The sequence below is a fragment of the Penicillium canariense genome (genome assembly GCF_028826845.1).
Source record: "Penicillium canariense strain IBT 26290 chromosome Unknown utg000008l_segment0_segment0, whole genome shotgun sequence".
Lineage (NCBI taxonomy): Eukaryota > Fungi > Ascomycota > Eurotiomycetes > Eurotiales > Aspergillaceae > Penicillium > Penicillium canariense.
Genome location: NW_026622735.1, coordinates 273,607 through 287,168, shown reverse-complemented (window position 1 = coordinate 287,168; position 13,562 = coordinate 273,607). Strand labels below are relative to the sequence as shown.

The window sequence follows — 13,562 nt, the reverse complement described above, 5'->3', positions numbered from 1 at the left end:
ATTTCATTTCGAGTCCGGGGCAAGCCAGTCTATAAGAGCCAGAACCGAAACCAGGGTTCAGAACCAGAGCGAGATAGGGGCCTGCGACCTTCACCGTCTCCGGTAGATGGGTCTACAGAAACAAATAACGCCATATGCAATGGAAGAGAGAAAGGAAGATCCCGAGCCTGATCCGGACTCGGGAGCTTCGTGGCAGATACGAACACGTAGATCAGGCAAGCAGAGCAGGGAAGAGGAGACCGGAAGTAATCAGAGACGGGAAGATGTAGGCTTGCAGGGAAAAATCGACAGCCGGCTTGCCAGTCGGCTGCAATGTGCTTGGAAACATGCCGCGCAGTAAATGAGACGGGAGATAGGGGGATGAATCCAAAATGGTAGACGCAGGGCGCAGTTCATACAGTCGTAGCACTTGTGTGCGGCGGCCGCGGGCACCCGGTTGGGGTGCTTAGGTCCGCTTGTGATCTGGATCCTCGGAGTCGGGCTCTGCCTCGACAAGGGATGAGGGATTCGTGTCGTGGTCGTGGCTGTTGGGGCTCATCTGGGGGCGAGGTTAGCAAAACATTCTCACCAGATGGCGGGATGGATATCTCCAGCGTGTTCGTGCATGTGGAGTGCTCACCTTATCGAGCTTATAGTTCTCCATGATCAAGCTGAGCGGGATGAGCGGCAGCGTCACAAGCAAGGCCAGCGTCAGGAGCCGGTTCATGGTCTCCTGATAGGAGCGGTTGATCGCATCACGCGTGGGCGATCCCATCGGGTACGACAGCGCTGTGGTCAGCTTGCCGAAGATCTCACCCGCTTCGGACTTGGTCTCGTCCGGCAGGTACTGCATGAGCTTCTTGGGAATGGAAGAAGACCAGATCGCGCCCGAGATGGCTGCGCCCACGGCGCCGCCCATCTCCATTGAGGTCAGGAACATCGCGGTTGCGGCGGCGACCTCCTGGTGGCTCGCAGAGGCTTGCACGCCGAGCTGGACGGGCACGTTGAGAAGACCGCCGCCGCAGCCGACCAGGATCTGGGCACCGAGGACTTGTGCGTGGGAAGCGCCTTCGCCGCGGCCTAGGAACATGAAGGCCAGACCGGCCATGTAAATGACGCATCCGATGGTCACGAACACGCGGTATCGCCGGGTATATTTAATGAGGAGGGAAACGGTGAATGCAGCGATAGTGGAGGTAAAGGCAAAGGTCTGGGTGACGCGACCAGCAGTGGCAACGTCATAGCCCTGGACGACCTGGAGATAAGAGTACAGGTATGGTTGAACGGAGAAGTAGAATGCCACTGGGAGAAGTGGTCAGCGCATACCGTCTTGCATGGGGCCATATAAAGCAAAGGACTTACTGAAGTACCAGAACGCCAACGCGCAACCCGCGAGAGCAGTTCGCTGGCGGAGAAGATGCAGGGAGAGCAAGGGTTTTGGCGCCAGTTTCTTCGAGCCCTCCCAGAATGGTAGGAAGAATAAAAAGACCACACCGGCGACCATCATCACAATGATACTGGTACTCTTCCATCCATTCTTCGAGTGGGCTGCTAGAGTCAGCGGCACGAGGATCAAGGTGACGGCGGCGGATAACAGGGCCAGTCCGCCGACATCCAGATCATACCAGGTCCGCTTGACCACGTTGATGAAGCTTCTCTGCCGCTTGTGCCGAGGTGACTTGAGCAGGTTCAGCCGGCGAGCCTTGCGCTGGTTCAGAAGCAATGAGAGCGCAAGCGGCAAGAAAGCTGCCGGCAAAATGATGGCCCACATGCCGTAGCCCCATCGCCACGATGAGGACCGCAGAACGGCATCGGCAATGGTGGGACCGAGCCATACCGTGATCAAGAACGGGAACTCCGGCAACAGGGCCAGGAAAGCACGGTTAAGCAAGTCACTGCTGTCGGCGATGAACACTTGCTGGAGGATCTGCAAGCCCGTCGAGCCGGCGGAATAGAAAATCTGGGCGGAAGCGTAGGTTTCGACGTTCGTGGACGCGGCCATTTGGATGTAGCCCAAGATGTAGATCAAAATACTGACACAGAAGGCTTCGAAGCGACCGAACACATCGGCCACCTTTGCCATTGGTGGCTTGATCACAGCTGGCTGACACGTTAGTGGCTGTGTTCCCGGTTCATTTTTTGGCTCTGTGTGGGCGAGCCCGCCTCACTCACCGTTGACTACATTCTGAACGACGAGCACCGTCGAGATCAACGAGTGCTTACTGAACGCACTTGTCGCGTACGCCGACAGGGACATCACCGTCTGTCCCTCTAATGACGTGCAGAAGGCCATGAGGAATATACTTTGCGCCAAGTCAGCCGAGGGATGTATGATGAAATCGGGCAAAGCGCCGCTGCAAGCCACACGAACCTGACATAGGCAATAATCAACGACCGTCTCGTCCAGGTCATGTTAATTGCCTCGATTTTCCGCACTCCCTCCTGCGCCTCGCTAGGCGTGGACAGACCACTGGAGTCGTCCTCCATGTCGTACCCACCCTGTAATAACTGCTCTCCTTCATGATCCATATCGCAGGTAACCTCCTGTTCTATAGCACCGTAGGAAGGACCAGAGCGAGGATCGAGAAGGGGCATCTCCGCGGCCTGGGTGCGTGCACAACAGGGTCGGGCGAGACGAAGCGATCACAGAACTCGGGGCTGACGGATGAGTCCATATAAGACCGGAACGGGAACGCAGGCAGCAGATAAGAACTAGATCAAAATCCTAGAATAGGCAGAACCGTCCAGAGAAAAGGGCGGCGATCTCGCGAAAGTAGGAACCGGCACCCGGATCATCCAAAAAAGTTCATGCAACATGAGCGTGACAGGAAGCGGGCGTATCTCATAAAAGGGGATGGGAACTCTGCTGCTTGACTAAACGCCGCTTGCGCACCTCGTAGAGGGGTCCTCTTAGGGTAGGCGACCGGAGCCAGTCAGGTCCACCGTCAGAGCTGAAAAAAAGCAAGGCAAACAGGGCCCGCAAATCAGCGCCGGCGATCTCAAGTGAGTAATCAGCAAACGAAAACAATCGTAAATCGGCACCGAGGAAAAATACGGGGCGCGGCGCAGCAACGAGCCCGTCAAAAAGGAAAGGGGGCAAGCGCGGTAGTCGATAAACTCATAAAAGGCTATGCTATAAAGGAGCAGGTTTCGCAGCAGGCGGGGGGTGGAGGGGGATGCGGCGGATGGGTAGATCCGCCTGGCGTGTCTTGGGTCGCAGGGAAGTCCGTCGAGCCTTGGCCGTGTGGGGGGGAGGGGAACGGCCTAATGAGAGAGGAGCGCCCAACTGTAAGGGAAGGAGGCCGAGTCGGACGAGTCCAGCCGTGTGGTCTTAGTGGCCCTGGCGGCCTTGGAAGGAAACGCAGAGTAATGAAGCCAAGTCGGATCGTCGGTCGCACTTGTGCACGGCGACGGGGATTGCAGGCGAGAAACGAGTTGTAAATCGCGATCCGAACTCAGCACGCTCCAGCATTCCGGCAGGCAGATGCACCAAGTCTAATTTGAGTCAGACGCTGATCATCGAGATGTGACGCAGCAGATGAGGCGCGGATGACTGGGATTGGTTTGTCGGGGAGGTTCGGGAATCGGAGGCAGATAGAAGGGAAAAGGTGAAAGGTGGTTTCTTCGCGCCCAAGGAGACGAAGTGGAGCATGACAAGGTGTCAGTTCACGTCAGGCACCGGGGAGGGGTGGATTATGAGCCACGAGCCCACACACGCCGGGTACGCGGGATGTACGGAGTACTCGACGACTGGCTGGACACGCAGGTTGCAGACAAGTCAACCCAGGGGAGTCAATAGCCAAGACGGCAGCCTGATCAGATATGATTGATCGATAAGATGCTGGAATGGGCGTTGGTTCGTCAGTTGGAACCGCTAGGAGTCATCCTTGGTCTTTGCTGAGTGGGTCCCATTAATGGGGGGATTTATGACTGGGGCTTTCCTTTTCGGTGTCTGCTCCGGTCGGCCCTGCAGACTCCAAGGGAGTCCTCCGTGCAGAACAGGAGATAATTGAAACGATGTCGTCCACCTCTGTCACAGCGTCAACCGGAATGTGAAGGACAAGGTCCAAGAGTCCAGTCATACCGTGCCTTTCTGGGCACAACGCGAGTTACGGTGGTGTGACGCGGGAGTCCCATGATCCGGCACGTGGCAGCTATAGGTTGGGTCGAATCGGGAGATTGCCGTGGGACAGTCTGAAGTCTGAGGTACCGGGTTTCCTTGCCAGTGTATCTGATTGGTGAGATTGATGAGCATCAATTATCAGGAGCAGTTGCTCCGGAGGATGGAGCTATTCGGTCACGGTCTCGGTCTCCCAAGATCAAGCGGGCGAGAGTCGCACCGAGTGGCAGCAGGCATCAATCTCTGGAATATCCTGTCATACTGGGTGGGACAAACACTGCATATGGGGTGGTAATCCATGCGATGCATCGAAAATAAATATAGAGAACATACCCGTTGATCTCGCTGTGATCAGCTGGCGCCCAGAGATCGGCCTCTTCTGTAAGGGTCCATCCTATTTTGGGAACCCCGCTGCAATTCGGTCAAACATGCGTCATCAACCCTCCCTATCAGCCGCCTAGCATCGGATCGGCCATAGTCCGTGCTACTTATGACCTATGACAACCGCAGCAGTGGGCAGCATCTCACCTGTCCGTAGATCAGAGACGGGAGAAGAACTCACGATAGACAATCTGCCATGTACGACGGTTGCTCTTTCTCCTTATAACGCCCGCTACCTAAGACATCAATGATCGGAGCCTTGTACAAGATATCACACACCATTGCGACTAAAAGCACCTGTATTAAAAACTATTTCATCGACCAGCATATTATAACACTGTTCATGGAGATAACCCCCCGAATATGCCAGACCATCCATGCATAGAGCTGAGACTGAATCTCCCTACAGACTCACGCCAAATCTATAATCAAATGTCCAAAGTTGACCGGCAGCTCGCCTCCCTCACTGCCTGGTCGCGCCGCATAAACCCCGACCCAGAACTCCTGCACATCCTCATGGAAGATCCAGGTGACCTCGCGAATCGGTGACTTCTGCACGCCCTCGACCAGGTAGATCCAAAGACTATTGTCCGCCTCACGCACCATCTCGATCGTCGCCGCGCCGCCGCCCGACGGTACCGGCAGCAAGCTCCAGTCCGCCCAGCGGTCCTTCGCCACGACGCTGAGATGCGGCTTGCCGTGGACCAGCTCGATGCCCGTCTTCACCCACTTCTGGGTCCCGTCCGCGCCGCGCAGGATCAGGATCAGGCCACCCTGGTCATACTGGTGCTTCCATAGGGCGTTGAAGGCAGCCCGTATGCGCTTGAAGGATTGAATCGGGACGGATTGGTAGAGGATTGGTGCGGAGAAGCTGTTGGTCGACGGAGGCTTGGACCAGATGTCTGTCGAGGGCTTGGTGGTGATTGTGAATTCAAGCGGTAGGGTGCCGTTACCGGGCACGGGCTCGTTGGAATTGACGAATTTGAATTGCGACATGGCGAGAGGGGAGGTGGAAAGAGAGGGGCTTATGCGGGGCTGAAGGGCAAAGCGGAAAGGAGTGTCTAGCTTCGTTTGCCCAGCGATGGGAGGTGGTAAGAAGAGGAGGACTATAGAAACGGAAATTGATTCCCTAGAGGCGAGAATCGCGGTGAAATGATATGATGATCAGGTCAAGGGCAGAAGAACAGCGGTCCAGATACTCCTGAGTAGCACATGCCGGTCGCGGCTACGTCACTGACCCCGAAACTCCAGGAGTACGATGACTCTACCAGTCTCACTGGGCGTCCCCCATCGAGGCGGGAAATTGGGGGCTTCCCGGAACCTCCGGCACAGGCCGTAAGGTATCCCCTATTTCTTATCTTGCGACGAGTCTGGAAGGCGTCTATCTGCTGCGAGGTAGTTGGGCGAAACCGCGGATAAGCAACTGAGATGACCTCATCGGCAAGGCACACACCCCAACAAAGATTCAACATCTCCACTCTATCGGTGACCAGGTGGTTTTCAGTATTGCGACAGAACGGGAGATCCATGACCGATTCTCTGGTTTCGTAAAAGGTTGCAGTGGATTTTAGGAAGATAAGCAGAAAGACATTTCCAAAGGGATTTCCAAAGGGATGACGCTGAGCCCGAGAATGCCAGACCTTTTCCCATGTCACCGACTCCAAACTTGTGAAGTGCAGTGGCACTTTACTACAAACTACATAACTGTGGCAAGCGTATTTCAACCGTTTATGGCCCTCGCACGGAATCTTCGATAAAATGGAACCTTGTAGACCTAGATGGTATTTCCCAGGAGTAACTATTTGAAGTCTCCCAAAATGCATATGGCTATATAAATCTGGGTATATCACTGAGGGTTCCCGTCATGCCATACTCCCCTAATAAAATGTAGCGGTCGGAACAGACTTCTGCTCTATTTGTGCACCTAGTTTGACATTTCGGAAGTATAAAATATCCCAAATGTCTAGAGTCTGTCTGATCCTCGCTAGACCGGGGCCATTATAGTAGAAGTCTTGCCTCATTTGCCATTATTCCCTCCGATATATTTCCACTTCCATATAAATTTTCAGTGAGACCTGTTCTGAGTAGTACTTTGGAAGGTTGAAATCTCCTACACGTTCACGTGGATATTTGGGACTGAGGGGCATGAATGAAAACTCCTAGTTGACCGCAACCTGTTACTTCTATCGCATATGCTGGTCCTTATCTGCCTTTACTGAGACTTACGGCAAGCAGTAAAAGTGGCTACCACAGAACGTATACTAAAATGCACATGCATTTTGACAGCGCTTTGTTACACGTTTAGTTCCATCACCTTATACAGAGTACCGAAGGCTACAGTGGAATCTCAAAGTATGAGCCCTCCGACAAGGCTGTCTTTAGATATTTTGGATACTAAATTCAATGGAAAAGCCAGTGCCCTCTTCTTTGCGAAGTTCCACATCTCACATATGATGCCCCGCCCGACTGTGGTGTTTTCCTTTCCTTATATGCTATGAGACTTTCTTTCCTTCTCTTCAGCCTACTTCCTTCGGTAGAGATTCTCGATTAGCTTGCACCACTTCGTCGCTATGACTTGTTTCCCCGCTTTTTATGCACAGCAGCGTATATACCGCTGCTATCGACTTCAGAACTATACCAAGGTGTATACTGAAGATGTACCATGCCAGACAGAAAGACACTAGGAAAGAAAATACTAGAAAAACAAAGCTTAACATATATGTTCGCATTGTGAGTACATTTCCATAGTGCCCGTTATTGCTTGCTGTTCTGCTATTCGCAGAGGTCCTTCCAAATCGGGTACCTGCACCATCACCTGTCATTAATAAAAAAAGAAAGAACCACGAGAAAAAATGGCCAACAGCAACGAGCCCTTGGTTCTTGCCTCTACAAGGCTGGATCTGCATCGCCGGCGGCAACCAATGCCCTCGGCATCAAACACACGCGTAACGTTACGTGACGCCCACAACATCTCTCACACCTCCTCTCTCCTCCCCCATCCTCCTGCCAAACATTGAGTGATCCAACCATCTCCGCCCCACGGGTACATGCCTGTCTGTTCTGCACTGCTACTCCTCCATTCCAATCGCAAATATGGTGACTCTTATCGGGAACGTGCTGCCCATACAGCCTCCCGATGAAAAGTTACTGGCTGAGCGTCGTGAGATCCGCGACATCATCTACGACAGCGTCTCGTCCTTCCTGAGCCGCCGTGAGCCACAGTATCTGGAGGTCAGCATCTACGCTGACTCGAAGAGCCTGGTCTGCATCGTGGATGGCATCAATCGCAGGCGTGAGGGCCGCGAGAGCGATAAAAGCTGTGACAAGGTATGTATCTGCACGTACTTGCAGACTACGTGATGTCAATTAGCCGAAATTGAAGCAAGATGAGATGGTTGAGGCGTCATCTGTCCCAAGGAGTGCACGCCTGTCTTGAGAAAAGGAATGTGCTGACCATGTTTCATTCATAACAGTTCCCTGCTGAGTTGAAGGAGACCAAGCCTGTCATGCGCAAGATCAGCTACGGCATTGGAAGCAAGGATTACTCGGACAACCCCCTTGTTGTAGAGGTATGTATGAGATCCTGATAACCTGGTGGTGTGCTGGTACACCCTACTTCATGGAAACATAGTGTTGCTCCGACTTGCCTATGCTGCATCTTCTCTCACTTCGTTTCCTGATCATGAAGTGATTCCTGAGACAACGCAAATGATAACGAGATTCCATTTTATGACAGTCCCTGAGTGAGTCCGAGCAAGGCACCGAGGGTAGCCATGACGCTCCATCCAGCATCAACTCCGCGGCCAAGGAGTTCTCTCCTCCTCAACCTGCTGCTGTCCGTGGTATCCGCAGCCCCGAGGAGTTCATGGCGCATGTCCGCGCGCTGACGGCTAGTGGTGGGGGCATCTTCTATAGCACGGACCCTGCCCGCGGTGTTCTTTTCAGGGACTTGCCCGAGTGGATGACCATCTCGGACATCCTGGGCCTGGTTTACGGGGGTCCTGTCGACTGCGCCTTCCGCTCCGACATGGCGGAGATCACCGTGCAGTTTTGCGATGAGATGGATTGCAAGAAGTACCTTGAGGCCCACAACAAGGGCATCAGCATCCAGAACCACGCGATTCCCGATGAGACGTTGACCATCAAGGTTGAGGCGGCCCCGCGGGGTGAGAAGGTCCCTCCCGCACTGCTCAAGATGATTGAGGCTGGTGGCTCGCGCCTGGTCCGTATCGATGGCATCCTGGACTCTACCAAGGTCCAGGAACTCACCGGTCTTGCTATGGAGTATGAGGTTGACCAGATCGTCTCCCACACAGAGAAGAACAAGGTATGATACGCGAAAGTTGATGCCTGAGTGAGATTCAAGTAACTAACCGTTATCTTCAGGCCAGCTCTATGTACGTCTTCTTCTGCAGCCTCGAAGATGGTTGGAGCTTCAAGAAGAAGGCCGAGGACGAGTCCTGGGAGGGATGCACCGTCGAGTTTATGACTGATCCGTGAGTTAATAAGCTTCTGGTTACCATCACATCGATCACATCGAGGGTACGAGCATGCTGACCCGTTCTTGTATCAACAGTTGCAAGGTTGCCACGGCCTTTCACCAGAACACAGTTCCGAACCCCATGGCATCTGCCGTCGCCATTGTCTGATCCTCCAGGAGCTGCCACGGCGGCCGGGGCTTGTAAGCCTACTTTCCGGGTGCAGCTAATGGGAAAAGCACGAAGATGGGATATGGGATAGTTAGCGATTGATCCATTATGTGCCGATATGATAACACGAGAGATGCTTTAAACCAAAACCAATTCACTCTGGCTTTTTGAAAACATGGTTGCAAAAGTACCACGCTCTCAGACTCATAATGACGGTAGATTCCTCCAGATGTAAGTGCCGGTCCCGCCAAAGATGCATCCAACGATGTCATACTGTTTGCATGCAAGTTCAAGTACATCACATCAAACTGTAATTCTCCCATCCCAATTGGCCCTTCGTGGCACAATCGGGATGCAGTCCATCCCTCGTACATCCACACGCTCATATGACTTCAACGAAATCCACAATCCCTGTCGCCGAAAAATTGATCAGTATCAGCGCTAGCCACCAAATGAGCAAGAGGGGCGTTACGGGCCCTGATTTCCACGAAGCTTATTTGTCCGGATGCTGCCCGCGCTACCCGTAGGCCATGGCATCGGGTAAACTAGCACGATCGTGATGAACGCCTCCGCGTTCACGAGCCGGTCTTGCTTTTGAGAGGCCTTCTGGGAAGAGACACTCTTTTCTAATTTTTTTTCTTCCTTTGTTTGGTCTCATTTTTGCGAATTTTTCTTTTTTGCCATTTACGGGGTTAGCAGCGCGAAAGGATTCACGCGTGGTTCGCAATATCGAGGCTGCTTTATGAGTCTTGAGAACCTACCAACGTCGTCTGCCGAGACGCGATTGCCAGAAGAGGTCTGATGCTGCCAGTCACTAGAGACTTGAATAACCGCCCCCGAACGCCCACGCCCACAGGCCCAAGCACGGTCGCCATCGCCATCGCCATCGACATCGCCACTGCCTTCCGCCATCCGCGACGCTAACCTAACCCATCTAAGACAACTTAAGTACGCCGTACAAATGCCGACTTCAGCCAGAATGTTCGTCCGGAAACGTTACATCCTACCAGCTAGAGCCCCGAGCATGGTTCCGTAGCTTGCGGACCATAATCGCAGTGCCAGCTCCACCGGCGTGTATTCGTAATTGCGTCCCCACATCCCTGAACAGCCGACAGACTAGTAACCCCCACTCAGCGTTACTAGGCGAGAATTATTCCGTGCATACTCCGTCGTTACACTAGTTACTCCGTACTTTCTGCCACTCGCGACTCAGGCCGGGCGGAACCTGAACTAGGAAACTCCAGCAATCTCCGGCTAACGCTCGAGCCAATAACGCTCGAGCCAATGGTCCGTGTCGACGAACTAGCCGCCTAGTCACAACCGGCGCATTGCCTATCCTGTCTATCCTGTCTATCCTGCCTATCCTGCCTAGCTTGTGTGCCAGTCTTCACATGGCCATGCGTGGCGTGAGCAGGTGTTAATTACATCCAGTGAGGCTGACAGATGCCGTGGAGAGGTGGAGTTGACCGGAAGAGGAATCATTCTGCGGCCATACCAGTAATACGTCGGCAATGATGGAGTCCACCTGTTCTGTTCTCCGTGCTACTGCAGTCTGACCCGTGTCAGCAATTGACGGCTGCAGGAAGGTGATGTCCTGCACTAGGTGTAGCTCTGCTTTGGCGCGAACTCTGCCATGCGGCTCTGTCGAAGTCTGGCCCCGGCGAACAGAGGGGAATAGGGTCTAATGCAATTTGGCATCCACTGCAACTTGTACAGTAGATGGCCTGAGGATCCAGTCCATTCAGTAAATGTAAATTTAGCCAGGGCTGCATCCTTCAGGGCTGCATCCTCGGGGCTTCTGCTTCTTCGATGAGTTCCCCCGTCGCGCCCCTACTGATAATTGTCATCTCCGTCCATTTCGAGAGATGAGGCCTTCTCGGATGTCAGCGTTCTGACAGTCGCGGGATTTTGCGCCCGACGCAACCCATGATCCTTCGGTAGATTTCTGCACGACTCCCCACATCGCACATCGCATATCACTCACCACTCGCCTCCTGGTCCGTCCCCCCCTGCCCCAGCCAAGCCCCAGCCAAGCCCCGGCCAAGCCCCGGCCCCGGCCCCCGGCCCGGGCCAACACAGCACCACGGCCCCCAAGGAAGTCATTGCTCCAGGCGGGGCCTATCGACGAAATCCGGGCCCCAGGCCTTCGTGGGCGCTGCCTCATCCAACAACTCCACAAGCGGGACGTGGCCGAGGGCCGCGTGAAGGATTGGCGAGTCGCAGCCCACGAAGCCACCCCGAGTTTGTCTCGTACTTTCACAGTCTAGTGTGGGCCAGGCCACTCCAGCCTCCAACGGAAATACGCGGACTTGCTCGTTGGATGAATTCGGGCAGCCGCGATCACCGGCAGGCTGGAGCAGGGGTTTTTCTTGTATCGGGAGCGTAGCTAGCGAGAGGTTTGAAGAGCGTAGGAGCTTCGCTGATCACGATTTGATTCCTCACTGGCTTTTGGAGGCCGTTTTGATTATTTTCCGCTTTGTTCAGGCCTGCTGCGTGACTGGCAAGGCTGATTGACGGCCGTCATACTGCAGCGGCATTGGCGAGACTCGATATCGACCCGCACGCTGATCTGCCTGGGTGGGCAGTGTTAGCTTCGTTGAACCTTGAACTTTGAACCCGAGGAAACAGTGTAGGGCGGGAATGTAGATGTAGAATGTACGCGTAGGAGAGGGATGCCATGGGAAATGGTTCAAGGAGAGGTAGGTATTTCTGACGAACAAGTTGATCACGCTCAGATCATGACAATGCAGCATTCGACTGTACTGGTAGATATAGTAGAAAGACATAAGGTAGAAAGGGCAACGCAATCCAAATGCCAAAAACCCCTCCCAGCAGGCCAAAAAACAAAAGAAAACGCCAAAGGCGAACAAAACAAGCAGATAACCTCCTAAACCCAAAGTGTTCAAAGACAGGCGAACGAATAACGAATAACGAATAACGAATCCCGCCGCAAAAGGAAATCAAACTCCCTTGAGGTATCTTGTAAAACGGAAATGACAAAGAGCCTCCAGCCAATATTATAGGAACAGAACAAGAACAAGAACAAGAACAAGAACAAGAACAAGAACAAGAACAAGAACAAGAACAATGAAAAAGAGATCATGGATCACCATCATGGTCATGGTCATGGATCACGGATCACGGATCACGTCGACGGGCGCGGCTGGCTCATCACCGTGTCCTGGGCCTCGCGCATCCACGGATACCACACATTCGCCCACTCCCTGACGCCAAACCGCGGCGCCCCCGACTCCGCCCCCATCGACGCACCCTCGCGCATGAACTCGCCATCCCGCATGCGCCGCTGCTCCCGCAGCGTCGGGCACTTCTTCTCCTTGATGAAGCGGTAGAACTTGCACTGGATGCCCTGGAACCCGCGCCGTTGCCGGCTGGGGAACTGCTGGTTGAAGCTCTCGCGCACCTCCTTCCACTCCTGGCACAGGTCCACGCGGTGGTACCAGATGAAGTACATCTCCTCTTCCTCATACTTGGGCCGCGGGGGCCGCCGCCGGTCGTTGCCGTTGTTGCTGGAGCTGGATGAGACCGAGTCGTACCGCTCGCGTGGGTGGTACGGGTCCGGCGACGAGTGTGCTGACCTGTTCGTCGGCCGGTAGGACAGGAACATGTGGCGGTGGTTGCCCCCGGATGGCTGGCTCTGGTGGTGTGCGTTCATGCTGCCGCCGCTGCCACTGCTGGCGTGCGTCGTGGCGGTGGATGCGGCGCCCGGGCTGGTGTCATGGTAGCCCTGATATCGTCCGTACCAGTACTGGTTGGGAGATGGTGGGTTGCCTGGCGAATGTGCGTAGCCGCCGCCGTGCGACGAGGATGACATCGTCGCGTGCGGCTTGTAAGGCGAGCCGCTGTACTCGTCCGCGCCGCTGTCCGCCGAGGGTGGGTTCAGCAGCGAGTCAATCTTCATCTGGCCTTGCCGTGCTGATGGTCGCTGGTGATGGTATGTTTCTGTGCGAGCCTCCATGGTTGTGGATGGGCGTCTTCTGCCTCTTGCTTGTCCCAGTGTCGAGATCGGGGTGGGAAGGGATCAGGTGGTTGATATGTTGATGAATGATGCGGTCCCCCCTTGGACTCTCTTTGTTTTTTGGATGGATTGATAGATCCTCACGATACTCTGGGGCGAAGAAGGTGTTGTGAGAGTGATGATCCTTGTTCTTCAGTGATGTGCAACAGGCGAACGGGTCGCATATACGTGATGTGCTCTCCCCCGCAATGGATTTTAGAGTACGATGAGAGAGGAAGAGGAAGACCTAGGTGGGAGGTATAAAAGAGAGATTAAGATCGGAGAGATTAGAGGGGGTGTTGATTGATGGTGGGTGACGGAGAGTGTAGTATAAGATCCGGCTAGGGAAGAAGGGAAGCGAGGTTTATAGATCGAAAGAATTCTAGCCGTGGCAGATCACCTGGAGACACGGGCTTAA

General features: G+C 54.2%; 4 protein-coding genes across 4 annotated transcripts; 1 reads left to right on the top strand and 3 right to left on the bottom strand.

Annotated features, from left to right (window-relative positions):
• Positions 1 to 445: 445 nt before the first annotated feature.
• Positions 446 to 2,574, bottom strand: mirC (siderochrome-iron transporter MirC; the record flags this gene model as incomplete). The annotated part of the gene is made up of 5 exons (XM_056692238.1): positions 446 to 538; positions 620 to 1,281; positions 1,342 to 2,079; positions 2,152 to 2,282; positions 2,351 to 2,574. 5 exons carry the CDS (start codon positions 2,572 to 2,574, stop codon positions 446 to 448), a joined length of 1,848 nt encoding a protein of 615 aa, XP_056538195.1.
• A 2,317-nt stretch (positions 2,575 to 4,891) lies between these two features.
• Positions 4,892 to 5,476, bottom strand: N7482_010113 (uncharacterized protein; the record flags this gene model as incomplete). Its single annotated transcript, XM_056692237.1, has 1 exon — positions 4,892 to 5,476. The coding sequence occupies one exon, from the start codon at positions 5,474 to 5,476 to the stop codon at positions 4,892 to 4,894; it is 585 nt and encodes a 194-aa protein (XP_056538194.1).
• Positions 5,477 to 7,573: 2,097 nt separating this feature from the next.
• N7482_010112 (uncharacterized protein) lies at positions 7,574 to 9,129 on the top strand (the record flags this gene model as incomplete). The annotated part of the gene is made up of 5 exons (XM_056692236.1): positions 7,574 to 7,807; positions 7,954 to 8,049; positions 8,217 to 8,807; positions 8,867 to 8,976; positions 9,057 to 9,129. The coding sequence occupies 5 exons, from the start codon at positions 7,574 to 7,576 to the stop codon at positions 9,127 to 9,129; spliced, it is 1,104 nt and encodes a 367-aa protein (XP_056538193.1).
• Positions 9,130 to 12,274: 3,145 nt separating this feature from the next.
• N7482_010111 (uncharacterized protein) lies at positions 12,275 to 13,105 on the bottom strand (the record flags this gene model as incomplete). The annotated part of the gene is made up of 1 exon (XM_056692235.1): positions 12,275 to 13,105. The coding sequence occupies one exon, from the start codon at positions 13,103 to 13,105 to the stop codon at positions 12,275 to 12,277; it is 831 nt and encodes a 276-aa protein (XP_056538192.1).
• Positions 13,106 to 13,562: the final 457 nt, after the last annotated feature.